At 36.0% G+C, this 26772-nt stretch overlaps 1 protein-coding gene across 4 annotated transcripts in view; it reads left to right on the forward strand.

The window, feature by feature from the left end:
- LRP1B (LDL receptor related protein 1B) overlaps window positions 1-26772 on the forward strand; it is a 687296-nt gene that overhangs the window by 538919 nt on the left and 121605 nt on the right. For 3 of the 4 annotated variants that reach the window (XM_065840662.2, XM_071810731.1, XM_071810730.1), the window contains exons 43-54: window positions 980-1184; window positions 7509-7701; window positions 8176-8301; window positions 10126-10254; window positions 12859-12978; window positions 14454-14567; window positions 14762-14911; window positions 18810-18932; window positions 20645-20764; window positions 23027-23155; window positions 24091-24228; window positions 25807-25947. In XM_065840662.2, the coding sequence (XP_065696734.1) occupies window positions 980-1184; window positions 7509-7701; window positions 8176-8301; window positions 10126-10254; window positions 12859-12978; window positions 14454-14567; window positions 14762-14911; window positions 18810-18932; window positions 20645-20764; window positions 23027-23155; window positions 24091-24228; window positions 25807-25947 (1688 nt within the window). The remainder of the gene's footprint in view (window positions 1-979; window positions 1185-7508; window positions 7702-8175; window positions 8302-10125; window positions 10255-12858; window positions 12979-14453; window positions 14568-14761; window positions 14912-18809; window positions 18933-20644; window positions 20765-23026; window positions 23156-24090; window positions 24229-25806; window positions 25948-26772) is intronic. The other variant, XM_071810729.1, reaches the window with a different exon arrangement.

The following is a 26772-nucleotide window of genomic DNA, read 5'->3' on the forward strand; positions in this document are numbered from 1 at the left end:
TATGGACATCATCCTGGAAAGAGGTCTAACTTAGTTCCCTTCCTGCCACTTGCAGGAAGACTTTGTTTCCTAGTAACATAATAGGAGGCTTTATATTTCTACTTCACCCTTTTGCTAATAAGTGTCTCAAAAATCTTGAGTTGCTTTCATCTTCCCTGTTAATTCTGGAAGAAAGGCAAACTATTTTTTCTGTTTCTTGTAGCTGGCTCCCCTTTGGGGAGGCTCGGCTACGTTTCTGCTTTATTATGTTCTATTTTTAATTTGTGATAGCTGAATGTACAGTGTTGCGTGGGGTAGATAAGGAGCTTATTTCCATGTGTGACTTCACGTACCATTCATGCAAATTAAGAGTTTATGCTGTATTGTAAGATACAATTTATTTAGGTATCATAAATAAACCCACTAAATATCAATGGAGATTGCAATGAGAAGATGCGTAGGTTCTAATTAGCGTATAAATTACATCCACATGTCTTTCCATAACATTTTGTCCACCACTGTTTTGACAGGAGCAAGGGCTGATTGTGTCTCTTGCAGAGCAGATTAAGGTCACTTGATTCCCTATTATCAACTTTGTGTACCAGTCCTTCAGTCTGTATGACAGTTTCAATACGGAAAAAGATGCAGATTAATTTCACTGTTAGGAATTACTAATATACTCATTAGCAGAATTAAGTTTATATTGTTAAACATTTTATATCTATCTGTAGTGATATATTAGTATAGAGATGTGATCAGACTTGAACAGACCCATGAAGAGAAAAAAAATCTGTACTCGTAAACAAGTTAATGAACTAGGAAACTCCTATAATTTATAGGATATTGGCAATCATGTTTCCTTATTCACCTTATCACAATTATTTATAGATACCATTCATAATTGTCTATGAAAGTATGTTTTTTCTGTTACTCATTTCATGGAGAATTAAATTATAAAATGTATCTTATGGTTTTATTTGTTATTTTGATTTTAATACAGCTTAATGTTTTGGACTAACTGGAATGAGCAGCTCCCAAGCGTCATGAGATCTACCCTCTCAGGCAAAAATGCACAGGTTATCATTAGTACAGATATTCTGACACCAAATGGACTTACCATTGATCATAGGGCGGAGAAACTTTACTTTTCAGATGGAAGCTTGGGAAAAATTGAGAGGTGTGAATATGATGGATCACAAAGATATGTAAGTAAAACAAAACTCCCAAACATATTCATTGTAAATCTATTTGTTTGCATTTGTTAGCGTCTTTAAAATGGAAATGTTACGGAAAGGTCACTAGTTGCTTAAGTTTCTCTTAATATTAGTTGTATATTAGATTTAAAACTGAAAATGCTTCTGTAATACAAGTAATACTCTGTTTACTCAACACATTCCAGTTTCTGGATGAGCTTCTGGAGATGCAGACCCTTGCCACAAAATCTGTTTCCTTTGGTATTGAGCTTGAAACATCACTGTCTTAAAAGATCTGTATCAACTTGAAAAAAAAAATAAGTAGAACTAACTTCAGTAGAAGAGGTAGAGAAATGTTCAGCTTTACATAGGATGGTTATGATTGTCCTTCCACTACCAAACTTTCCTGAATACACTAGAATTTCTTTTGCATAATGCTTGAGTTTTACTCTATAAATCTTTTTTTATTATTGTTTTTTATTTCTCCATTTTCAGATATATTCAACCATAGTCCATTACTCTTTTATTATAATACATTTTGGTCCTTCAACAATCTACTAGTTTCAGCTCAAGTAGACCTTTTACTTGGAATATACTGATGGTAGTTGATCTGTGCTCACAATTTTGTTACATGTTTAGCTCTACATTTCTCGTATTTCATGAAGTACTCCTTTCAGAAACCGTCACCAAATCCTACCATTTTATCAAACCTCTGGCTTTCACTTTGCATCACAAGGACAAACTGGTTACTCAATTTTCTCAACCATTGAACATTGAAATTTCTAGCTTTCTTAGTATATTGTCTCTTGGTTTGGCTTTGTCATGTAAACTCTCTTCCCCAGTATATAAAGAAAAATGTTCCTGAAAACAATAAGCTGAGCCCAGCATGTTCTTCTGAAGGCTTTTTGGGACCTCAAGCATGTTACCTATAGAAGGCTGTACTGCTCTTAGTTGTCCCACACCAATACCTGTAGAGGTAGAATCAACTAACTCTGTTGTCACAAATACTGATCTGACTTCTCGCCTGCTGTGAGCTTTGAAACAGAATTGTGTGTGGTTCTGGGGTTCTGAAGGCACTTTTTTCTTGTATTAGTTAGATGGGGATTGCCATACCAAAAAAAAATGAAGTCTCTTTGGTTTCTGTAACATTAGAATAAAACAAGTAATAATCATTCCAATGTTTTGGTAATCGGAGATTCTTTAGGGTGTTTCAGCAACGTCCATCAAACACCTCTCAAAAATAGTTTAAATAGATGACCCTTTTCCTCGCTGTCTATGCTTCCTTGTTTTCAACAGAGGTAGAAATTATAAAGTAGGACATGAAATGCTAATGTAATATAATGTATTTTATTCCAGGTAGCAGCTTCTTTCTTTGTTCTACTCACTACAATAATGTAGTACAATGAATGGGTAGAAAATAATTTAGCAATATTGAATTGACTCGCTTAAGTGGATTGTAAGAGTTTATTGATTTTGTGTTGAGCTGGTATTTTAATACCAGCATTTGTGTGTTGGAGTACTCTTTCAAGTTTGGAATAAAGTTTTTGTTACTTTTGTTAAGATATGGTCTTTGTTCTGCTCTGTAAGATCTTCCTGTTGTTTTTATTTTAAAAAAGGCAATTGTTAATTCACAATCCCTCCCCCTTTTTCTTCCATTTTTCCTCCTGCCCTTAGTTGGACTTAATATTTTGGGTACAGCTGTTTCTAGCTGCTGAGTGCTTTTGTTATAATATTTTGTTCATGAATACAGAGTCTAGGTCATCATCAAATGAAGGTGATTTTGTGTTTTGGATTTATTTTTCCAATAAATGGTGAGCTATTTTGTTTTTTTTTTTTTTGTTCCCTTTTCTTCTTCAGTGTTGAGTATTCTGTACAATTTTATTTATGAAGAAGCCAGAAATATAGTTAATTTCCTGTAAACAGAAGTCCAGTAATTTTCTAACATCAATGTTGGAATGTTTTGGTGTCAGTTACAGTTTTGTGAGTCTACAGGTTAAAATCAGTATAGGTTTAGGGATGTCTCCAGTAATTACATTATTTGTGTACTTACAACTTTCCAGTAGTTATAACTTTAAATTTCTAGAATACATGGCTTGATTCTGTTGGAATTCTGTATTTAAGCAGTCAAACAAGTTCCAGAGTTGGTGTTCAGCTTGTGTTATCATTTTATCAGATCTGTTCTTCAGTCTAGTAAATGCAGAAGTGGAAGTTAAAGGTTTGGCTGTGCATATATATGATCGCATATATGATTGACATCTAAAATTACTTTTCAGACATATCATTATTTTATTTGTAGTACAAGTATGACTGAGGAGAGCAGACTGATTTTTGGTCTATTCTTGGATAATATTGATGATGACATCATTTTACCTTGAGAAGTGGCTGAATAACTCAATGTGGCAGGATAGAAGTGAGATTGGCCATGGTAACCAGAAGAGAGATAAATCATGTAAGATATTAACAATTAGAAATGTTGCATGTCTAACCCCATTAAAATCAGAATATACTAATAAGTTTTAGAACAGATTCTCACTAAGGTCTGAACATGAGTGTTTACAAAAAGATGCAGGTCCCAAATGCAATTCTGAGTTGAAGAACCACATTGCTGTACTCTCTATATATTAATACTAATAAATAATCAGATGTGAAAACTGACCCAAAGGAAAATAATGTCACCCAAATGGCAGATGTTTTAATAAGCTTGGATGGTTTTCTAGAAATAAAATAAAATTCAGCCTACTCTCCATACAGATATTATTTCATCAGTTTCTACTGGTTCCCTGTGATTTTGTTAAACAAGACTAGAAGAAGTAATAGTAGAGAAACAAGAAATGCTAGTAAAAATTGATATTGTTAGCACAACACACACAGTTTACCACCCAAACATTTAATTGTGTTTTGCGTCTTCTATTCCCCCTATTACAATATTAACTGTGACAATAGTTTAATTTTAGGTTCAAGGCTTTTAATCAATTCGTTCTTTCTGTGTTTAAAAAGCAGATAGAATAGCGTGGATAAGCTTGAAAATTAATGGTACTAGAAGTGAAGTTGTGATGGATTTTTTAATTTTCTCTGTTCAGCAATACAAATATGTCAGTTGTAGCAGAAGTGTTCTGGTTTTTGTTGTGGGGCTTTGTTTGTTTGTTTTCCTCTTGCAAGTCTGATCAAAAAAACCTTTGTTTCCTGTGAACATTCGCCTGGAAAAGACCAGAACCAGAAGAGTGAAATATCCGTCAGCATAATCGTTCTATTTTCTAAGGAGTTCGGTGACATTGAGTGGCTTTCTTTTTAAGTAGTTCCCAAATAACATCCTCAAACTTTTGTGAGCTGGGCAGCTGACACTGATACAACACATGGTTCGGGACTGTTTGCTGAGTTATTTTGGTGTCAAACCTTAGTTACCTGGGTAGAACTTATTCTTGGTGCCATCTCAAAGCATATCAAGGATAAGGGATAAGAGGATCATTAGGGACAGTTAACTTCACCAAGGGGAAGTCATGCTTGACCAACATGAGGACTTTTATGAGGACATAACGAGGTGGATGGATGATGGCAGAGCGGTAGATGTGGTCTACCTTGACTTCAGTAAGGCATTTGACACAGTCTCCCACAGCATCCTTACAGCTAAACTGAGGGAGTGCGGTCTGGACGATCAGGTAGTGAGGTGGACTGCAAACTGGCTGAAGGAAAGAAGCCAGAGAGTCATGGTCAATGGGGCAGAGTCCAGTATCTAGTGCAGTGACTCAGGGGTCACTACTGGGGCCGATATTATTCAATATATTCATCAACGATTTGGACGAGGGAATAGAGTGTAGTATCAGCAAGTCTGCTGATAACACTAAGCTGGGAGGAGTGGCTCACACACCAGAAGGCTGTGCTGCCATCCAGAGACCTGAACAGGCTGGAGAGTTGGGCAGGGAAAAATTTAATGAAATATAACAAGGGCAAGTGTAGAGTCTTGCATCTGGGTAGGAACAACCCCAGGTTCCAGTATAGGTTGGGGAATGACCTATTAGAGAGCAGTGTAGGGTAAAGGGACGTGGGGATCCTGGTGGGTAGCAGGATGACCATGAGCCATCACTGGGCCCTTGTGGCCAGGAAGGCCAATGGCATCCTGGGTTGTATTAGAAGGGCGGTGGTCAGTAGGTCCAGAGAGGTTCTCCTGTCCCTCTACTCTGCCCTGGTGAGACCACACCTGGAATATTGTGTCCAGTTCTGGACCCCTCAGTTCCAGAAGGACAGGGAACTGCTGGAGAGAGTCCAGCGTAGGACAACAAAGATGCTGAAGGGAGTGGAGCATCTCCCATGTAAGGAAGGCTGAGGGAGCTGGGGCTCTTGAGCTTGGAGAAGAGGAGACTGAGGGGTGACCTCATTAATGTTTACAAATATGTAAAGGTTGAGTGTCAGGAGGATGGAGCCAGGCTCTTCTCAGTGACAACCAACGATAGGACAAGGGGTAATGGGTTCAAACTGGAACACAAGAGGTTCCACTTAAATTTGAGAAGAAACTTCTTCACAGTGTAGGTATCAGAACAGTGGACCAGGCTGCCCAGGGGAGTTGTGGAGTCTCCTACTCTGGAGACATTCAAACCCGCCCGGACACCTTCCTGTGGAACCTCAGCTGGGTGTTCCTGCTCCGGCAGGGGGATTGGAATGGATGAACTTTTGATGTCCATTCCAATCCCTGACATTCTGTGATTCTGTGAACTGAAAGAAGGAATTAATGAAAAGATAAAAATTATCTCCAAGGCTGTGGAAAACAAGATTATTTATGTATTCTCAAGATTCCACGAAATTCTAGGAGACGGACATAAATGTAACATTAGCTGAAGCTGGTTATTGTCATTTATGATGTTGAAAATAAGTATTGTGCAATTAATAGACATGTGGTTGCAAATAACCTGGTTAATATAGTCATAATTTACAGAGATGTATGCTTTCCTTTTGAATAGCACTGAAAAGTACAGGCCTGTTATGAAGTTGCTTAATACATTATTCAGCTGAACTGCAAATCTGTGTAGCAGCTGGAACACTGCAAATTTAGCATTTCAGTTTGGTTTTCAATATCTTAATGGAGAAATAGAAATGATTTATTGAAGAGGAAGCACTTGTGATTTTGTTGCATCTCACTTGGACAGCTCTCTGGAAATAGGAACTTACTGTTCTCTGTAACTGGTATTCTAGTATGTCCTTGGTATCTTTTGCTATGTGATGGCAATCCAAGTTATTCTGAAGGTATTTTTAAAAGATACAATAAACGAAAAACAAATCCATCCATGATATGACAGTGATGAAAAAACAGTCTTGATTCAGGATAATTGTGACATTTAATATCAACAACAAAAAGCATTATTATTTTTAGTAGGTTATAACAGTAATTGGCATTGTTCTTCCACAAAACCCAACTTAAAACTAGACGAGAAATTATTTTCATTTATTTTGTAGAAACAGCAATGGGGAATTGGTAAACTCACCAATGTCCTCAAGGACCCAATTTATTTCTTCTTCTGTCTTTAATTTCTTCCCCTGTCCCCAGTTGTTTTTTTCTAGTTATCATAAGATTTTTCTCTTAATAACACCACAGTGTTGGAAGGGTAAAATTTGAATACTCCAGATCAAGGTTGATAAATCTGTTTATCCCAAAAGAAATGCGTTATTGCTTTTTATTAAAGCAACCATATCAATGACGAGCAGAACAATGAAACTTTTCCGTCTGTTATTCCGAGCTTAGAGTACATGCCATAACTGAATGTTGGTATCATTCAGTGTTAAAACAAGTCTGACTTCTGCTGGTTCAGGCAGAAGGGATGGTACGGATATCTTTTTCAGATTTCCTTAATTTTTTAAAATTTGTACATATATTCTTAAAATTTTTTGTATCTGTTTAGACATGATAAAATAGGTCAGGACAGGGTCTTTATATGCTTGTTTTTGTTTCGCACTGAATGCTCTTCAGTTTAGAAACGTACTTCTTACTTTGATTCACAAAGACAGAATTTTTAGACTTCCAGCCATGCTACAACCAGTAACTCTTGTTCTCTTTTCTGTTCAGGCTATTAGGCCGGTACTGTGTTGAGTCAGTATTTTCACAAGCACATTTAGATAAACCCTGGGTTTTTTACTTAAGGATTTTTGAAATTTGGAGCCTTCTAGCATCCTTTTAACCAATTTAAGTGCTGTTATCTCATTTTTTCAGGTGGTGTAAGTATAGCAGAATTAAGTGTTTTGTCTCAAATGATGAAGTGATGCGAGTCACAGCTTGTGTTATACTTTTAAACTTCTTATTCAGCAGTAACATTCCTTCTCATGCTGCTGTTCTGTACTTATGTATTTTAGGTAATTGTTAAATCTGGACCAGGTACGTTTCTCAGCCTGGCTGTATATGATGATTATATCTTCTGGTCGGATGGAGTGAGGAGAGCTATTCTGCGTTCCAGTAAATACACAGGAGGAGATACAAAAGTTCTTCGTTCTGATATCCCACATCAGCCAATGGGCATTATTGCTGTTGCCAATGATACTAACAGTTGTAAGTTGCAAAGAAAGATACACTATTTTGTTAACTCCAGTATCACTCATTTCAAGAGTTTTACTTGCTTTTACATAAGTTAAAACATTTTATGGTGTTTCATAAAGTATTTATATTGTAGGAACTGTTAACAAAAGATGGGATATAACCTCTTCCATGAGTAAATAAATGTTATGGAATTACCATTTTCTGCTATGGACTTGGTGCATATTTGATAGGAGTTAAATTGTTTCCTGTAAAGTATCAGCAGTTTAGAGTTTTGTGGGGTTTAAAAATTATTATGTTCAAGGTAACTCCATTTGTTTATCTTCAGTGTGCTAACATCTGAGGCATGCTGACATTTTCATCTGACTGATAAAACTTGAATCAATTGCCCATGAATCTGAGATACGGTGATCTTTGCTCTCTCAAAGACATCGGCCATTGAAGCAAATTTAATAAAGCAGAGTTCATCTTTTATCATTTGTTTTTCAGGCGAGTTATCTCCTTGTGCACAAATGAATGGAGGTTGTCATGATTTATGCCTTCTGACTCCTGACGGACGAGTGAACTGTTCATGTCGAGGGGACAGAATGCTGATAGATGATAACAGATGTGTGAGTAAGTAATACTAGCTGAGACAGTGCTTTTCTATGGTGCGATGCAGTTGGCTATCATAAGCAAAGACAGTTGGCTCAAGCCATTAATTTTATTGCTTCTATATACTGTAAAAATTGATTTGGCGATTCAGCACATACCAGGCTTTTAATTATTTTATGTCTTATATGGCTTTTGGGAGGGTTAAAAAGCATTAATACTTATATTCTTCTTAAATTCCAGTTTAGGTAGTTGTGTTCTACTGAGCACGTTGTATTTGCAGTTTGTTTCTATTGAATACAAATATTTTCATTTCATGTCCTTAGACATACAAAATAAGTGTAACTTATTAACCAGCTTTTGTGTTTAATCATGTAGAGTTGGTGTTTTAGTAATTGGGGAGCATATCACTTTAAGCAGGTAGACTCCTTGGAGACTGGTTTAGTTGGAGAATTTTCTGTACTACGTTATGGTAAGTTGTCATGTCACAGGACACGATAAAAAAATGAGAACTAGTTCAGAAGTGGTTCAAAGTGTATGATCACCCATTGCAGCTCCTTTAGATCACAGCGTCCCTGTGCAGAATTGACATTTACAAACCTGTGATTATGTGCTTATATTTTGGAAAGATGTGATATATAAACTCACCCTGCACTTCTCCAGCTTTTCTAATAATTTGAAAAAAATCTCGGTCACTTTGCTAATGCTGCGTCTTAGCAGGAGAGAATTAACTGGAAAGCCTTGGGCTGTTTCCCCAGAGATGACCCACAGTCATAGTGTGGAATGGGACTTTGTGCTCCTCCCCTCAACAAGTGTAGCTGGCTGGATTTGGAATGGAAGGAAAGCTGGGGAGGAAGCATGCGGTTCCTTATGCCTTTGTTAACGTGTCTTGTGGCTCTTCTGTCACAACTAGAGAGCCCTTCCAAATTCCAGGGGTTTATTGGACCTTTACCCCTGTGGGGCAGAAATCCCATCTCTCAGATGTTCTCCACTTCTTTATCTGGCAACTATGCTTGTTCTGCTGCTTTGGTTTCATAGCTTTGTCCTACCTGCCTTCTCTAAACCAAATTTTTTGATCGTAAGAGTAGAGTCACTATAGCATTCAAGAAAAATTGTATTTAAGTTTTGGATATAATTTATCAAGATTTACCATCGTGCTAGAAGATTAGAGAGTTTACCTGCTTCAGACTCTTCTGCAGCAGTCTGTTGCTCCTGAACAGCCTAACAAGTGGCTTCTCTTCTACTGATAGAGTCACTTTTAAACCGTTGGGCTGTATCGGCAGAGCTGTGTTGGTGTGGGATATGAAGACATGTAGTCCTTCACTGATGCACCTGTACTGCTTATTTTGCAAACCTACTTCTTTGCTAACAGAGCTTATTTTGGTCATGCTACTGCTATTTTCATGCAAGAATCGGTATTTTTCATAACAGGAAAATGTACTGTTGTTTAGTGATCAGTTGAAGAGGACCAAGGAGCGTACTTCTGCTAAGGACAGTCTTATTCTCCCTCCCACCAAATGCCTTTCATCAGCAATAGCAGCTGTGTGGCTGAATGATGGCTTAACTAACTTGCTTGACTGGAATCAGGATTTTTGGGGGTTTTAGACCTAGTTTTAGTTGGATCAGTGAGCAGATCTCACTCAGCTTGACACTACAAGATCACTAGAGCCAGTTCACTAGGCCACCAATCTATAGAAGCTTTTATGTTCTGATATTGTGGTGTGGTTTTTTTGTACTTAGGTTTTCCAAAACGGTGTAGGAGTTATTTTAAATACAGCCAACATTTTTATCATTTTCACTAAAAGTCAAAACTATTAAAAATTACATGTTAATATGGTTTATTTTCAGCTAAAAATTCTACTTGCAACATTTATTCTGAATTTGAATGTGGAAATGGTGAATGCATTGATTATCAGCTGACCTGTGATGGCATCGCTCATTGTAAGGACAAGTCTGATGAGAAACTTTTCTACTGTGGTACGTATTTCCAGACATTTCACCTTCCTGTTGTTACTTTGGTTATAAATGCTTATATTGGTTGTTCTGTGACTTTTCTACTTATTCATACAAACTGCTTGCCAAGATGCACAAGAAAATGGCAACTTGTACATTAAAAAAAACCCTGACAATATGGATAGAATTATTTAAACCTATTTTCCTCACAAACTTTATGTATTAGCTGAATTATATTTTTAAAAAGCATCTCAAATGTTTTCATATTTCTGTCTCTAAAAGAAAAATAAGGAAAACCACAGCTAGATAATTTTTTGAAGATGAAAAATGAAGTATTTTCAGCTTTAATTTAGAAATTTGTATTTAGTTTTCCATATTTAATGGGATTTTCTCTGATTGCAAATAGAAAACACTAAAATGTAAGTATTATAAAATACAAAAACAGCTGTGTAAGAGACATCTTTCCACCCAATTTCTGTTCAAGTTCATAATACCATTATTCTTCACACCAGTCAGTCTTCATCTTGCAACAAGTTAGATGCCAGGCTGTCTACACTTTACTTTCATAATTTTCCCAAGGGATTCTGTCTTTCTCTCTTTTATCTTTTTTCCCCTTCTAAACACTAACTGAATCACTTTCAGGTGTTTTGTGTCCAACTGAGCTGACCTGCTACAGTGTCTAAAACACAACTGTTGCAATAATCCTCATAAATCACTGCTGCCTTAGTGAATTCCTGTATCCTGCATGTTCAGTGAAATCTCCCTGTTACCTGCGTGCCTGTGACTCTTGGCCTTTACCTTGTTCTGTTTATCTATATCACAGCCTTGGTATTCCTTCTGTTTCCCATATGAACAATCTCACGGTGTTTCAAACCCACCCGTTGTATTTACACGTTCCACCTCTATGGTTTTATTAAAATATCTGCTTCAATTCCTGGAGTTCATCTCTGCTATTTCATAGAATCATAGAATATCTCAAGTTGGAAGAGACCTATAAGGATCCATGAGTCCAACTCCAAGGTTGATACTGGAATAATAGCCAAGGGTGATACTGGAATAAAAAACAAATGAAATAGCTTTCTTCTCATTTTTTTGGCCTTAAAAAAATCAACACCAACCATCTGACTATAGCAACTGCTACTACGTATTCTTTTTTCTTCTTTCATCTTCAGTTTGTGCCCCGATAGCTTTCACACTTCTATGTGATAATTGCTTTGATCATGACATGTAAAGTGAATAGAAACATTCCATTAAATCATCTACATGTAGGTAACTAAGGAGGTTTGAATCTGAAAAAGAAGAAAACACATCAGACAAGGAAATAAGTATCTGGAATACACAAAACGCTTCTAGTTACCAGGGGAAAATGCCCTTGAATTATAAGTGACAGCTTCAGATTACTGAAAAGGAAAGGATGTATGTCTGTGAATGCTTTCTTAGGTTTGCTTGCTAAGTGTTTGTATATATATTTGTATTTATGTATGTGTCTTGCTTAGATATAAGAAATAATTAAAAAAAAATTTACACCACCACCAAAAAGCCCAGTCAGTTATATTGTTATATGGAATAAACCTCTTTGGCTCTACTATTAACTGCAGTCATTCATTTCATTCACAGTTCATGGAAGAAACATTAAAGTTTTGTAGTTTCTTACTTTGTTAGGAGAGTAGGTTGAAAGAATAGAGGGAAAATCACCTGGGAATAAATAAGAAAGTCGTAGCTGGTGAGGAATCTCAAAATACTCTTTCTTATCATTCCAGAGAAATTGTCTTGTATGTCAGTAGTCTGAGGTTTACTGAGCTGCTGAAACTATTCTATACTCTGCAATACTGGAAAAAATGGAAATGCAACATCCAGTTTGTCTTTACATGGATTTGCTTCATGATTTTATGAAGGACATTATATTAATTTGTAGTGTGACAACATACATTTTACCTCAATTAAATCAGCGATACTGAATTTTCTGCTACACATTGGAAAAAGCAGGAAGAACTGTGATTCTGTCACGCACTAGTTCATTTATTTACTATTGTGGCATGATTTCTGCAATGGTTAGGGCTTTAGTAAATAATTCCTGATTTTTCAAACATATCAATGTATGTGGAATTCATCTATTCTTCAATAGTGTACCTACTTGAGCAGAGCGCTTGCAGTATTGGTGTTCATAAATCCAGAAACTTTTCTACTAATATTTATTTTTGTTATTTTACTCTCCATTTGTTCCCAGTTTGGTTTAGGGCAATTTTTTTTTTATGTTCTGTTCTGTTATGATAGAATTACTGATGTTATATGCAAACATTGTCACATGCCTGACAAAAGTGTGTCTAAACAAATGCATTTAAAGCAGATGGGCATTTTATACCATGAGATAATAAAAATTTGGAATAAGGCTTTCCTTTTTCTTTTTTTATCATTCTTTCATTCTTCCTCATTGTGCTTTCCTTTATTATTCCTGATCTGTTTATCAGTCTAAGTTCTTTTGCTGGACAATAAACGAACAATTTCTGAAATTTTTCCAGTAGTTTCAAATGCATTTTAATTTAAAATGTTTTTCTGGTATGAATGTAAGGCTATTTTTATTATATATTGTGTCTAAATAAAATTTTGTGTTTGTACTTAACTTTGCAGAAAACAGAGGCTGTCGGAAAGGTTTCACACCATGTTCTAATCGTCGCTGTGTTCCAAGTAACAAAGTATGTGATGGTGCAAATGACTGTGGTGACAACTCTGATGAATTTGACTGTAAAGGTAAATGACTGTTACTTGCAAGGTGATTTCAGAATATTCACACAACCACAGAATGTCAGGGATTGGAAGGGATCTCAAAAGCTCACCCAGTCCAATCCCCTGCCGGAGCAGGAACACCCAGCTGAGGTTCCACAGGAAGGTGTCCAGGGGGGTTTGAATGTCTGCAGAGAAGGAGACTCCACAACCTCCCTGGGCAGCCTGGGCCAGGCTCTGGCACCCTCACTGAGAAGAAGTTTCTTCTCAAATTTAAGTGGAACCCCTTGTGTTCCAGTTAGAACCCATTACCCCTTGTCCTACCATTGGTTTTCATGGATAAGAGCCTGGCTCCATCCTCCTGACACTCACCCTTTATAAATTTATAAACATGAATGAGGTCACCCCTCAGTCTCCTCCAAGCTAAAGAGCCCCAGCTCCCTCAGCCTTTCCTCACACGGGAGATGCTCCACTCCCTTCATCATCTTTGTTGCCCTATGCTGGACTGCTCTGTAAATACTCAGTATGTACACAGAAGTAGCTAGAAAATGCATGTAACTTTTTTGGAACTACAAGTGCATTTTGTTAGAGTTCAAAACTGCGCAGCACATCGGTGCGTTTGAAAGAGCACGTGTTGGGACTGATATGAAAATCGACTTCGGTTTTACACCTGCAGTCCTCTAGAAGGAGAGTGGGTTTTGGCTGTAGAAAACTCAGAACACACAGCTGCTGCTGCTTCTTCTGTGAAGTAACAAATGAGAGTGACTTTACCACAGGCAAAAAGGTTGGAAGATGAGTGATTTCTTCTCTGCATCTGCTGCACTGATTCTTCTTTGAAGTAGCTAGTGTTCTATTTCTTTGCTTCTCAGATGCACAACAATATCTGTGTCCTTTGCAAAACTTGCCAGAATTTTTCTCCTTTTTATATCAGAATTGTTTTTCTTTTTGTCTTAAAACATGAATATTTATATCTGTGCATCTGCCAATTAATACAGACTAGCTACCAGACAACACAAATCCTTAGATACAATTCAGAAAGACTGAAGTGGGAATTATTCCAGAATATATGGCTAAAACCTGAGTAGCTGTACTAAAAAGCAATTTTTTTGAAAGCACTGCATTGTTTTTAATCATTTAGCTGAATATGAGTAGGGAGAAAAGCATACAGGCAAAAACACCAACCTGGCATTACATGAAAGAATTCTGAGAGATTGATAGATAGTCCTCAAAATGCTTCTTCCTTCCTCACATGGTGATTATCTCAAATTGAGTCAAAGTATCTAGAGAGACAGACTTTTAGGCTCAAAAATAAACTTAAAAATTAGAAACTTATGCTTTCAAGGTTATTGGACCTTATATTTCTACTGAATTTTTGGCTATGTAAGGTACAGTCTGAATGCCTCATCCTAAAAGGTAGAAGGTTTGAACACAATACATATAATATGCACCTCAAGAGTCTGTTTAGCACCACGATTTACATCTTTTATGAACATATGTTACAGATTCAACGTGTGCTTCAACAGAATTCCGTTGTTCAGATGGGATTTGCATTGGAAAATCAGCGCAGTGCAACCAGATCATTGATTGTGCAGATGCTTCAGATGAAAAGAACTGTAGTAAGTTTGTGTTTGTCTGTGTTTTGTAGCATCTGTTCCATGGTTATTCCTTGTTACGTAGCAGTTAATTTAGTCATTTCTAGTTGGATACCAGCAGCTGCATGGTCTGAACAAGCTCGAGTGAACCGGGAACCAATCTATAAGACTTTCAATCTCTATTAGGTGTGATATAGTAATTTGCTGTCTCTTTGCAGATAACACAAACTGTGCTTACTTCTATAAACTTGGAATAAAATCTTCAGGATTTATTAGCTGTAATTCAACTTCACTTTGTATACTGCCAGAATGGATATGTGATGGATCTAATGACTGTGGAGATTATACAGATGAACTAAAATGCCCAGGTAACTGTGAAAAAGAAAAAAATAATTTACATTTTGAAAAATATATTCCTCTCTATATAAAATATATATTCCTATATTCTTTTTTCTAATTGTATTGCAAAATGCTTGTTCAGTCAATACTTTAGTTAAAGCCAAGCTTAATATAATGCTGAATGCAGTTTTTTTTCACCAATCTTTATTTTGTGTTTCATTAGATTATGCAAATTATTACATATTACTAATGCATTTCTCTGAAGAAATCTCTAATGTCGGTTTTTCTGTTTCCTCAAGGTTATGTCTGTCATTAATCATTTTTGTTTAAGTAAAACATCAGTCATTAAAACATCAGGTTCAACACAATCACTCCGGAACTTTTATTAGCTACTACTTTCGTTGATGATATTTCTTTTATTATTTACTTTTTAAACTTTCTCCTTTATTTTATTGAGTTATTTTGGCTCAGCTGCCAGGGTAGATTCCAGGGTTATTGCTTTTGTGGTTGCTCTGCTTTTCAGCCAGTACAAAGAGATCATGGTACACTTGTGTCCCAGTCCCAGAGCTGAGATTGCAGCTTGTGGAAGAGCTGTTTACAACTGGGGATTGTGTTACTTTTCTAGGGTTTTCCTGTCTTTTTCTGCTCTTCTAGGGAAAGGCATTGCACCCTATGACATGGGGGCGGGGGGGGGGACGGGAATCATATACTTAGTGTCTTGGAAAGCGAATCATATGAAAAACTTATTAATAGAGATGAGCAAAGAACCAATAACAACAAGAACTGAGGTAAATACCATGTGTGGAAGAAACAAGAAGCAAACTTGATGTTTTGAAGCAGGGACCACATCAGCCTCACAGTTGCCTTCAAAGGGCCAAATGTAATTTTAAGACTCTACGAATGTAGGAGCAATGTGGCCCCTGGTGAAAATGAGTTTGACACCCCCGTTTTAAAGTCTTATTTTTTTCTCATCTGACGGTTTTTCATGAGAAGGCAGAATACTAGCACAATAGAAACACATTTTTCAAGGTATATGCTTATATAAATTTGAAGGAAAGCCTCTACTTACATGAGACTTTATGATGCAGTTTTCATCAGAATGACTGGAGTGTTAATGAACTTCAGAAGTTAGCATGAAGTTTTTAACGTTTATATAGTTGCCATCTGAGCCTATCTAATAGTGATGGAAGGAAAGATCCCTTGTGCAGGAGTATAATAGTTTTGTGTAAGTCTCTTCTACAGTCTTGAGAAATTCTCATTATCCCATTATCACAGTTTTAGCATCTGCTTTCTATTCTTTCTCAGGTTATTTGGATTACCCTAAATTCTGAAGTGTTGTACAAATGAAATTCTTTATGATGAATGAATATAAATATCCTTAACCGCAAGTGCTGAGACATTTAATACCATATTTAATGTTAACCCATGAATTATTCACAATATTTAATTCTAACCTAATGAAGGATAGCATTTGTATGTTCGCTCCTTTATTATTCAGAAGCCCTCATTTAAGTTTGAGAATATTAAATACAATATGAAACACACTGATAAATAAATAAGTGATAATCTGTATTTAGAATGAGAATACTTTAATGGACACAAGTTTGTTGATACATATTTGTAGGATTAGACCCATCCTAAGAAATTCTGATCAAACTGGAGGCAGTGCTCTAGCAAAAAAAGTTTTGGGATGTGAAGTCTGTGTCTCCTCTTCTGCACCTTGAGCTTTTGTACAAAGATCTATAGAATTAAAAATAAGACCTTTTTGCTCCTAGTACTCTATTACTATCCTCTTCCAGAACCTCATTCACTTTTTAATTTCTAGTCTACACGTATTCCAGTTTATAGCTGTTGTTACGCTGAGAAGGACCTTGTAGTCCTTCAGTTATCATATTCTTACTCCTTACATGCAATGGGGAATAAGCCAAAGCATTTAGAATTCCTGCTTTCCAGATAGGGATGTGTGTCTGTGTCATCTTAGTCATCTCAACCTGCATCTCTCTTGCATATACCAGACCAGCATCCAGTAGAGCAAATGAAGTCTAACTTTTGTCTTGTATCAACGAAAACACATTTTAAATTTGTTTGTTTGTTTTCACAATTGACTCATGCCAGATTGTAATTGTCTTCCTTTGACCAATACTTCTCTTTCTTCTAAGAATTATTATTTAGTAAAAATATTTACTATTTAATAAGTGTTATTAATTAGTAAAGACAAAACGTTTGATTTTATGTTGTTAATTAGAATCCAAATTTGCTGGACTATCAATTAACATCATCTGATTATTCCCATTTAATATTCTGGTTTGCTGCGTGATGAGCCCATTTGGTCACCAAAAGTCTCTGTCAGAATTCTCATATATTTTGTGCTAGCTTTATTGCTGAAAGTATTACCAGGATCTAGAAGGAACCTAGACCTTCAGCACTAACGTCAATGAACCTGATATTAAGAACTTTCATCCTCCCTATAAAACAGATGCATATTAAATTACGAATTTTGTTCTAATCTCCATAGTCCCCAGATTATCTAATAATCCTTTAGAATTTGCTGTATATCTGCTTCACTGAGTTCAAATTATCTTAGTTTTACTTTATTTCCTTTGTGTATATTTTTTTTTTCATACCGAAGAAGATTCTGAAGGAAGTATGCTATGGCTTCAGTAAACCAATATCATATAAGTGAACTAATGTTGCATTTTATTCCATTGTCCATTTATTTGTATTACTTTTCTTCTGACTTTCAAATGTGTGCCAAGTGTTCCATCATTTTAATGTATAGCTAATTGCCTGAATCATTCTTCCCTTTACTTGGAAGCAATACCATTCCAGTTCAACCTACCTGTTATTTCCTTTGCCATTTCATTCTAAACTGACCAACTCTTTGGGCACATTAAGTTTTTGAGTGTTGTTTCTGTTGCAAATATGATAATTACCATTAACAGTCTTTGCTCAGTGTCATTGTTCTTAAAGAAAATTAAGGCAAAATATTCATTTAGGGGTGGCTATACTTAGACAATCTTTAATATCTACCCAGTCACCACAGGCATCCCTTTCCTTTCTTTATCCTTTCTTTTTATTTTCTATCCATATAGCTGTAGAAGCCATAAATATGATAACTTTAACTTTCTTAATGAGAGAGAAAAGAGGGGAAACAGTATGAATAGCTCCAATACATTAAGGGAATAATAGAAACCTTGGCAGAGCTTCAGTGATCTCCAATATTGGAAGTAGTGTATATTGACTGGGTTTTCCCAGGCAGAGACCTTGCTTGAGATATTGCAAAAAGCTTGCACCATTCATTAGACTAGTACTTGTGCATACATCATGAAACTAAATATATGGTATGTTTTCTTTTCTCATATCTGTTTTCTAAGCATGCATAAATGTAACACCTTAAATGACTTTCATATTCTACAATGAAAAAAGGCAAAGAAGAACTTATAATTCGTGACAAAGTAACTCTCTGGCTCCAGCATCAGTGATACAGCTCCAGTCAGCGCATGCATCAGATCTGTAGCTTATCCCAGTGAATGTGACAAAAATACTGCCACAATTAGGTTACCTTGTAGATGCTGGCAGATAGGTCAGAAGGACAGTTTCTTCAGCTGATGTAGAAGAATAAGCCGTGTTGATCTACCTGGGCTCAAAATGCAGAAACTGAACTACTTTCCTCTATAGGTCCTTTTAATTTAGGTTGAAGCTATGCTTTGATTCTTTTCTAAATAAATAATTTCAGCTCACTAAACTATTTAACTATCACTATTTTCTAGTTTGTATAAACAAAATTAAAATAAATAGACTTTTTTTTTTTCATTTTTAGACATAAGCACTTTGTCCATTAGTATTCAGAAATTTAGCAGAAATGTGTTAGGCTCCTAATCATACTAGTAGAGACCATTTTACATTACATTCTTTATTTTATCACAGTTCAAAACAAACCCACATGTGAAGAAAATTATTTTGGTTGTCCTAGTGGAAGATGTATTCTGACCACCTGGCTTTGTGATGGGCAGAAAGACTGTGAGGATGGAGTTGATGAACTGCACTGTGGTGAGCATTTTCTCTTATTTGTAGTTCTGTAATCAGTAATGCACTTTGAAAACAGAAAGAAATATGCATTTTTATCTTAGAGATTGAATCCAGAGCTATACAAAAAGGTCTTCAATATTTTTTCAGATTCAACTCTTTCATATTTCATGCTGCCAATATTTTTAACCCTATCTCATGCGAGAATGAAAGCCCTATCAAATCATTTTTTCTCTTAAAGGTGTACCTGTATACAGACTTTTCTGTTGCTTTAGTATATCACAGTTTAATTAATTCTTCATAATTCCTCATTAGGACAACTTTATAGATATAACTAGTTCATATCTTGTGACTCCCAACAGTGAGTAACAACAGTAGACCTTTATGAAACAATAATACATATTTCTTTGCCTCAGAAGCTATGGAAATATAATTATTTAAAGTAAAAACAAAACTGATGTGAATAAAATGCAGAATTAACTGTGAATTGGGTTAATGGTCTGTTTTGTCTTGGATCTTTCAAGATTCTTAGACGCTCCCTCATTGTAGAGCAGTGCAAGTTGATTTGCTCATATGAGTATTTTAACTTAAATTTGTACAGATTACCTGAACAGAGTATTCTATAATTGAATTGTAGCAACAACCAGCAAAAGAAGTATCAACTTTTCCCATTCCCCACTTAAATAAAACCTGATTTTATCTTTTTTTTTTGCTCTGCTACCTAACATGACTGAATTATGTTACTGTCTTTGTGACCCAGTTCGCATTAATGCGCTTCTGTGTTTGGTTTGCAGTTTACGTGGTATATATAAATCTTATAACTTCAAAATTAGGGACTACTGTGCAGTTTTGGGTTGACCACATTCTTTAAGTGTGACTCAGTGTTCACGTTTCCATGTTTTATTATACATACATACTTACATACGATACTGTAAAACCTATTAGTCAGTTTTTTTGAGAGAGAGGGAAGGGGCTTTAGTACATTCTTTTTTTCCTTATTGCTTTTACCGATTTTGAGGTAGTTGTTACAGCACTCTACTTCTAAATTCAGATTGTATTACCTAAAATTATTTTATTGTTAATATTGGTATTTTTTTGTCATCAGATAAAACAAAATAAATTTTATTCTTAAAAAAAGAAGTCTGGGAAAAGCAGATGATTTGAAGTTTTCAGGAAAGGTCATAATAGCAGCATTTATTAAGAACAGTTGTACAGACTGATTTTGAAATGCAGAAGCATGCCGTTATTTTCAGTATCTAAAAAAGTGTCAATGGGACAACAGAATACAAATATACAGCAGTTTTCTTGTGAGAGAAAAAAACATGAAATCTTTTAAAGATTCATTTAAATACTGCAGTACCAAGAGGGAGGCTGTGGCATCTCTGCCCTGCTACCAAATTAAAGCAATTCATTATAGTTATAACATCCAAATATACAATCAAGACTAATGTTTTGAAGTGTTTGTCCTCATCCAACTAGCAAAATGGTTTAAAATATTTGAATGTAAACATTTTGAATGGTTTACTCTTTATTTTTTATTGATTTTTATATTGATGAATGCAAACTCTTAGACAAACTGATATCAACCTGAATACTGAGATTAGGATTATACCATGTTTCAATACACGAAAACTGGGAGGACAGAGAGGAGCAGCGTGGAGATTCCTAAACTTTGCTAGAAAATACAGGGGTGTCGTTGTGACCCTGACAAATGCAGTGACTGATGTCATTCCTAGATTCATCTTGTTCATGGAATCAATTTGCTTGCTCTGCAAACAAATGCATCTCTAAGCAATGGACTTGTGATGGTGAGGATGACTGTGGAGATGGTTTAGATGAGAGCGATGCTGTTTGTGGTAAGTAGAATAATTTTCGTTCTGTATTGTGTGTCAGATCAAGGGTACAGAAAGAGACCACGTGATCCAAGAGAGTGGTGGAAGGGGAGCAGGTACAGCATCTCCAAAGCAAATGTGCTTTAAGGACAGGATATTAGAGGGTATCTTCCATCAGCCCCCTCCAACCAACAGCTAGATACCTTTTTACAGGGACTCTATGATTTGTGTGTGGTCTGTCAGTGAAGAAGTGAATGGCACACCAGCATGGGCAAAAGGAGAACCAAACTTTTCTCCAGTTCCCATCCTTGAGGTAAAACCCCTGTATCGCTGTTTCAGTTTTACATTTCAGTGGTAGGTGCCTGAACACTCTAAAGTTGCTTTTTTTCCTTCTTTTTTTTCTCTAGTTCCCTTTACATTTTTTTTGTATATAAAGTCATAAGCATTATTGTAAAATATTCCTCTCAAATTCCCAAACCCTTCAAATTGCATAAGGAATTCAAAATTTTACTTTCATTCTAGGGCTCAGTTGAGTGGAAATGTGTCAGTGAATTCTTTCCAAAAGAAAAACCACATTGTTTCAAGGCATGCTGTCACAATTTCATTTGATTCCAACCCTTCCTGTGCTGTATTTTAAGATTTTCTATTTAGAAATTTCAAATTTTACCTCTTAAATATTTCTTCCTTTTCAAAAATCCTCTTACTTAAAGCCCATTGAACAAAGAGTATTTTATTCAGTATTTCATGGGTGATACCACAGGAAAAATATTGTTGATAACTTAACTGGAAGTGTCAAGTAGACTGAGAAGAAATCTCATCAGCCTATGTTCAGTGTTGTGGTTTGTTAAAGTAGTTTCTGAATCAAACACAGATGTGGAAATGCCAACAAATGAAATGGATGAAGGCTGAAATTATACTGTTCTAATATGGCAAACTATGAATGAATTGCTACATCAACTTCAAGTTGACATCAGTCTACAAAATATTTTGTCCTAGTATTCAAGTCATGCTGAGGACTGGGGAGTTGGAGGCAAAGTCTGTTGAGAAGGGAGGATTTCTCTCTGCCTCCCTCCCCTAGGAGAAGGAGAAGGTGTGAAATGAGAAGACAGGCACCTCGTGTGGGACTATTAGAGAGCAACATCAAACCCTAAGAAACATCAAGGCCTGAAGCTTAATAGGAAACTTAGGGCAGGAAGTAGAAAAAGAGAGGGGAAGACAAAGGCCAGTAAATTGCAAAGTGTTGCTACAGTGTATTTATTTATTTACTCACTTACTTATTGATTGATTGTTCAGGATTACTTCTTTTGATATCTTGACTTGCAGTACGTTGTAGATCTCTTATTACAAGAAGGTCCACCCATTAAATTGTAGGCCTGAAGAGGGAAAAATCCATTCTAGGTATTTCTCCTTAGGAGCAGGAGGCAGACTGGATTTGCAAGAATAAAAGAGAGGTCAAGATGACTTCAGATGTTTCGTTCTCACAAGATCAGTATTTATTGAACATGAGTTTAACCCCAGAAGTATCAAAAAATAGCAAATAAGGATAAGTGAACGGAGCTGTCTTTCCCCTGCATAAATAGTACAAAAAAAAAAAAAAAGGAATTTGTTATACTATTTTATTAATTTCTAATTAAATTAATAGAAAATACAATGTCTCCTTTTTAGTGAAGTATATTTAACTTATCTAGGAGAATACATCAAGTGATGTATGGCACCAAAGTTTACTTCCAAACAAAGTAAAAGTAATCCTAGCATATAATATTCTTACCTGGAGAAAAGCCTGTTGAAAAAGAAATCATGATCAAATAGACAATGAGTTCCTTGCATTAGAACTGTCAGATATTTTCTTACTCCCATTGCTATTGTACTTGGTATACATTGTTCTCTTCTACATGGGGCTGACACATGCAAGGTTTGAATACCTTTAGCTCCCTGAGATAGAATATAGTGATGTGAGGATTATGTGGTTTACAAGATAAGTTCCTTTGTTTGGTCACTCCAAACACGCAGCCAAACGTAAAGACCAAATTGGTTTGAAAAGTTATTCAGTTTATTTCTTCCTTGCAGAAAATTAGAAAGCTGAAAAAATTGACAGAGCGGAAGAAATAGTAGATTGTAAAAATTGTCCTGTATTATACAGTCTTAGCCAGCAGGGTTTTTCATACTGTGAAGAACAAAATCTTCTTTCAGCTTTATTTTAATATAAAAAACCATTACCCAGTCGTTACCCATTACCTTGAAGAGATCAGTTAGAACACCTTCAAGGCTCACATATTGTTTTTTCAGGTTCAGTGACCTGTGCAGCAGACACGTTCAGTTGCTTGGGCTCCCACGCCTGCGTTCCCCGGAACTGGCTTTGTGATGGTGAGAGAGACTGTCCGAACGGCAGCGATGAGCTCTCCACAGCAGGCTGCGGTATGTTACCATGTTAAAAATGTATAATATTTATTTTCCTGGAAGTTTTCCCTTTGCAATAACCAGATGTTTTTTATGGCTGTAATATTTTACCTTTATACTGTCAAGATTATCAGTAAGGATCGATAGGCAACATGTGAGCATACATACCAGGATCCTTCGATGTTTTAACCAGCCTAACTACTTCAGGTTTTGTTAATATGTACCAAGGCACACCAGCTGAAAGTCAGTGTGTGTGTCACATCACAGACATTATACAACTTATCTACTGATGAAAATTAGCACATTATTGACTACACAGTTTTATTCCTTTTCCCAAAGAAAATGCTGCTGCATAACAGGGAGGTTGTGCATCAAAACGGGAGATATAGTTCTGTCTCCAGTTTATTCTGGCTGATTGTTCAGATCTTGACATCTCTTGCCCTATAAACTATTACTTCCAGTCTTCTGAGATATGTTTCTATTAAAAGTGTCAGGAGTTCAGTAGTAGTTTCATGAGGGGGTTTATTTTATACTATTAATATATATAATAATGTTATAGGTTAAAAATATTGAAATCTATTCTCTCCACTAAATGCATGTTCTATCACTTACTGTTTCTAGAGTTATATATATTGAGTATTTATGGATTTTAAAGAATCTTTCTTCAAGACATAGTATAACATAATGAGGACACCTGTACTTCCCAAATGTTCTTGTCCTCAGAGGCAGGCCTTTGGCTGGTTGTAGACAGTGTCAGCTTCTGAGACCTTTCTTTCCTGGATTACCTGAGATTTTAGCTATCCTTACTTTTTTAGCTATCTTTGTGGTGATGAGTAGCTTTTTCTGCTATTGAGTTGTGTGGTGATCTTTGTATGACTCAAAAGTTTTGGTTATTTCCATTGAATCCTACTGTTCTCAATTTCATTTATTTTTATGTACTGTATTTTCCTTAGCTCCTAATAACACTTGTGACGAGAATGCTTTCATGTGCCATAACAAAGTCTGCATTCCCAAACAGTTTGTATGTGACCATGATGATGACTGTGGAGATGGATCAGATGAATCTCTGGAATGTGGCAAGTATAACAAAAGTAGAGTAAACCAAAAAATTTCAGACTTAACTCTAAGGCCCTTTGCAAGGTCTATGACTTTCAGTCACTATTGAAAAAGAAAGCCCTTCACTTTTTAAAACAGTTGTAATGTTAACTTTTAAATAATGCATTAATGAATACAACTTAGTATTAACTTGGAACTGGAGCTACAATGACAAATTATTTGCTATAGTAGTGACTTAAAGTTGATTGCGTATAACATCTAACAGAATTTAAGATGCACAGTCTGTAATTTCTGGTGTTTTACATATGTGTTTTCCCAAGGAACAAGCAATGGGATGAGAGGAAATGGCCTCAAGTTGTGCCAGGGGAGGTTTGGATTACCTATTAGGAAAACTTCTTGACAGAAAAGGTTGTCAGGCATTGGAACAGGCTGCCCAGGGCAGTGGTGGAGTCACCATCCCTGGAGGGGTTTAACAGGTGTTTAGACAAGGTTCTTAGGGACATGGTTTAGTGCTAGAGTTAGGTTATGGTTGGACTCAATGATCTTAAGGGTCTCTTCCAACTAAAATGATTCTATGATACACTTCAGCCAGTAGCGGGCGTGAAGTCCACAAGAGCAGAGGAGAGCTCGTGTGAAATAAAATCCTGAAGTGCATCTAGTGAGGGTGTTGGGTTCTCCTTACCAGCCGGTTCATTCTGCTGCTCCTCCCTTGCCACGCTGCTCGCCAGCATACACTTCTAGATCCTTGAAGAAAGAAGGGAACAAACACACCTTCCATTTGCTTTTGGGTTATGTAAACGATATGGAGTTTTGAAAGGGGCAGTTTGTTACAATAAGTTGTTGTACGGAAAAACTGCTTAGTTCAAGTGGTTTAAACCAAACCAGGATCAAAGCAAGTTATTGATTTATTAATGACAGATAACCAATTGGAAACCAGTGAACTACACATACAGTATCAATAACAGCAATGCAATGGGTCAGTCACACCTGCAAAATATTGATATATACATTCATGGTCCCTTAAAATACCGACAGATAAATAGTGATAGTTTGACAGAGTTTAAAAGAGAAAGAAGGAAGAAACTGCGACAGAAGCAGAGGATGCACAAGTTCCTGATCTAATTGTAATATGGACCTGCCTTTCGGGCACTGGCTCTATTTAATTTCTATTGAGTAAATAGAAATCTACAGCAACATTTGTTGTGTGTTGCACAGCTGCAATGCAATTTTCTGTTAGTTTGTAATCAAATACACACCTTAATGTGTGACTAGTATGGTAAAGTTGTTATAACATAATTTTAGGAAAGGGTTACATTCTTTTATGAGAAAGGGAACTGCTCCTAGAGAGTAGGAATCAAATTCCAAACCAGACTTTTCAAGGTGTTGTCAGGATGTTAAAATTAATGGCCTAATTCATCAAGATTTCAAACATGAGATTTCTTATTTGACTGCAAACTTTACTTTTATATTTCTTAATATCTCTTTTAAAATAGTTTTATTTTAGATTCTAAGAATACTTTATTTTTTACTTTACTTACATTGCCTTGCATATGGAAAATTTAATGTTGAAAGTATGAAGCCAACTATGAAGTTATTGATTGCTGTGTCTCTAGGATATCGTCACTGTCGTCCTGGAGAGTTCACTTGTGCTGATGGAAGATGCCTGTTAAATTCCCAGTGGCAATGTGACGGTGATTTTGACTGCCCAGACCATTCTGATGAAGCACCTATAAACATAAAATGCAAAAGTTCAGGTTTGTATTTAATTTTTTTTGGTAACATGTGGCCTTTCGTTTTGAAATGCAAGAGATTAGGATTGTAGACTAGCAGATGTAAAACCTCACATCTTAAAACACCAGTTGCTTTCAGGGTGATATACCTCATGTCTTGCAAGCAGAATATTTATCAGTCCTCAGCATCCGAAACCTCAGCTGACAAAATTCAAGCTATTAGTTCCTATGGCATAAGATGGCTTCTAGTTCATTAATGCATAAATTCTGTTAGTACTAAAAGAAATGTATGTAATAAAATTAATGAAATTATTATCTAAGTTTATAGCTTGCTCTGAAAATATTTAATATGTTTAATATACTCATCACACTGAAGTAGATCATACAAAAGAGGATGTTAGGTTGTTCTTGGTATACTAAAAAATGGTTTATTCTTATTAGCAAATTACTGACCAAATGTGATTTATTGCTATTGGTATTTTCTAATGGCATAACTTAGCTGAGCTCTGGCTGGTCTTCAAGTGGAAAATGAGTCATGGTGTGGATATCATATACTGTTGTGTGGCTTTTTGAGAGAGCACTTCTTCTGTCTAGATCTTACCACTTTATTGTACAGTAGCCCAGTCCTTTATACCACTTTTGATGGAAATCACTCGTTTGCTTTGAGGTAAGGCAATAATCTTCCTTTAACAATAAATGCTGTGATTCTGATATGAAGAACCTGAAAGTAGCTGAGCTGACATATTCAAGTTTTGCCCAACAGGAAAAAAACAAACACGTATGTGTGTCCTCAGACAAAGAATGCGTCAGAATTCAGTCAGTCATGTTACTAAAACCCAAGCATCCACG

The sequence above is a fragment of the Patagioenas fasciata genome, chromosome 7 (assembly GCF_037038585.1).
Source record: "Patagioenas fasciata isolate bPatFas1 chromosome 7, bPatFas1.hap1, whole genome shotgun sequence".
NCBI classification, from domain to species: domain Eukaryota; kingdom Metazoa; phylum Chordata; class Aves; order Columbiformes; family Columbidae; genus Patagioenas; species Patagioenas fasciata.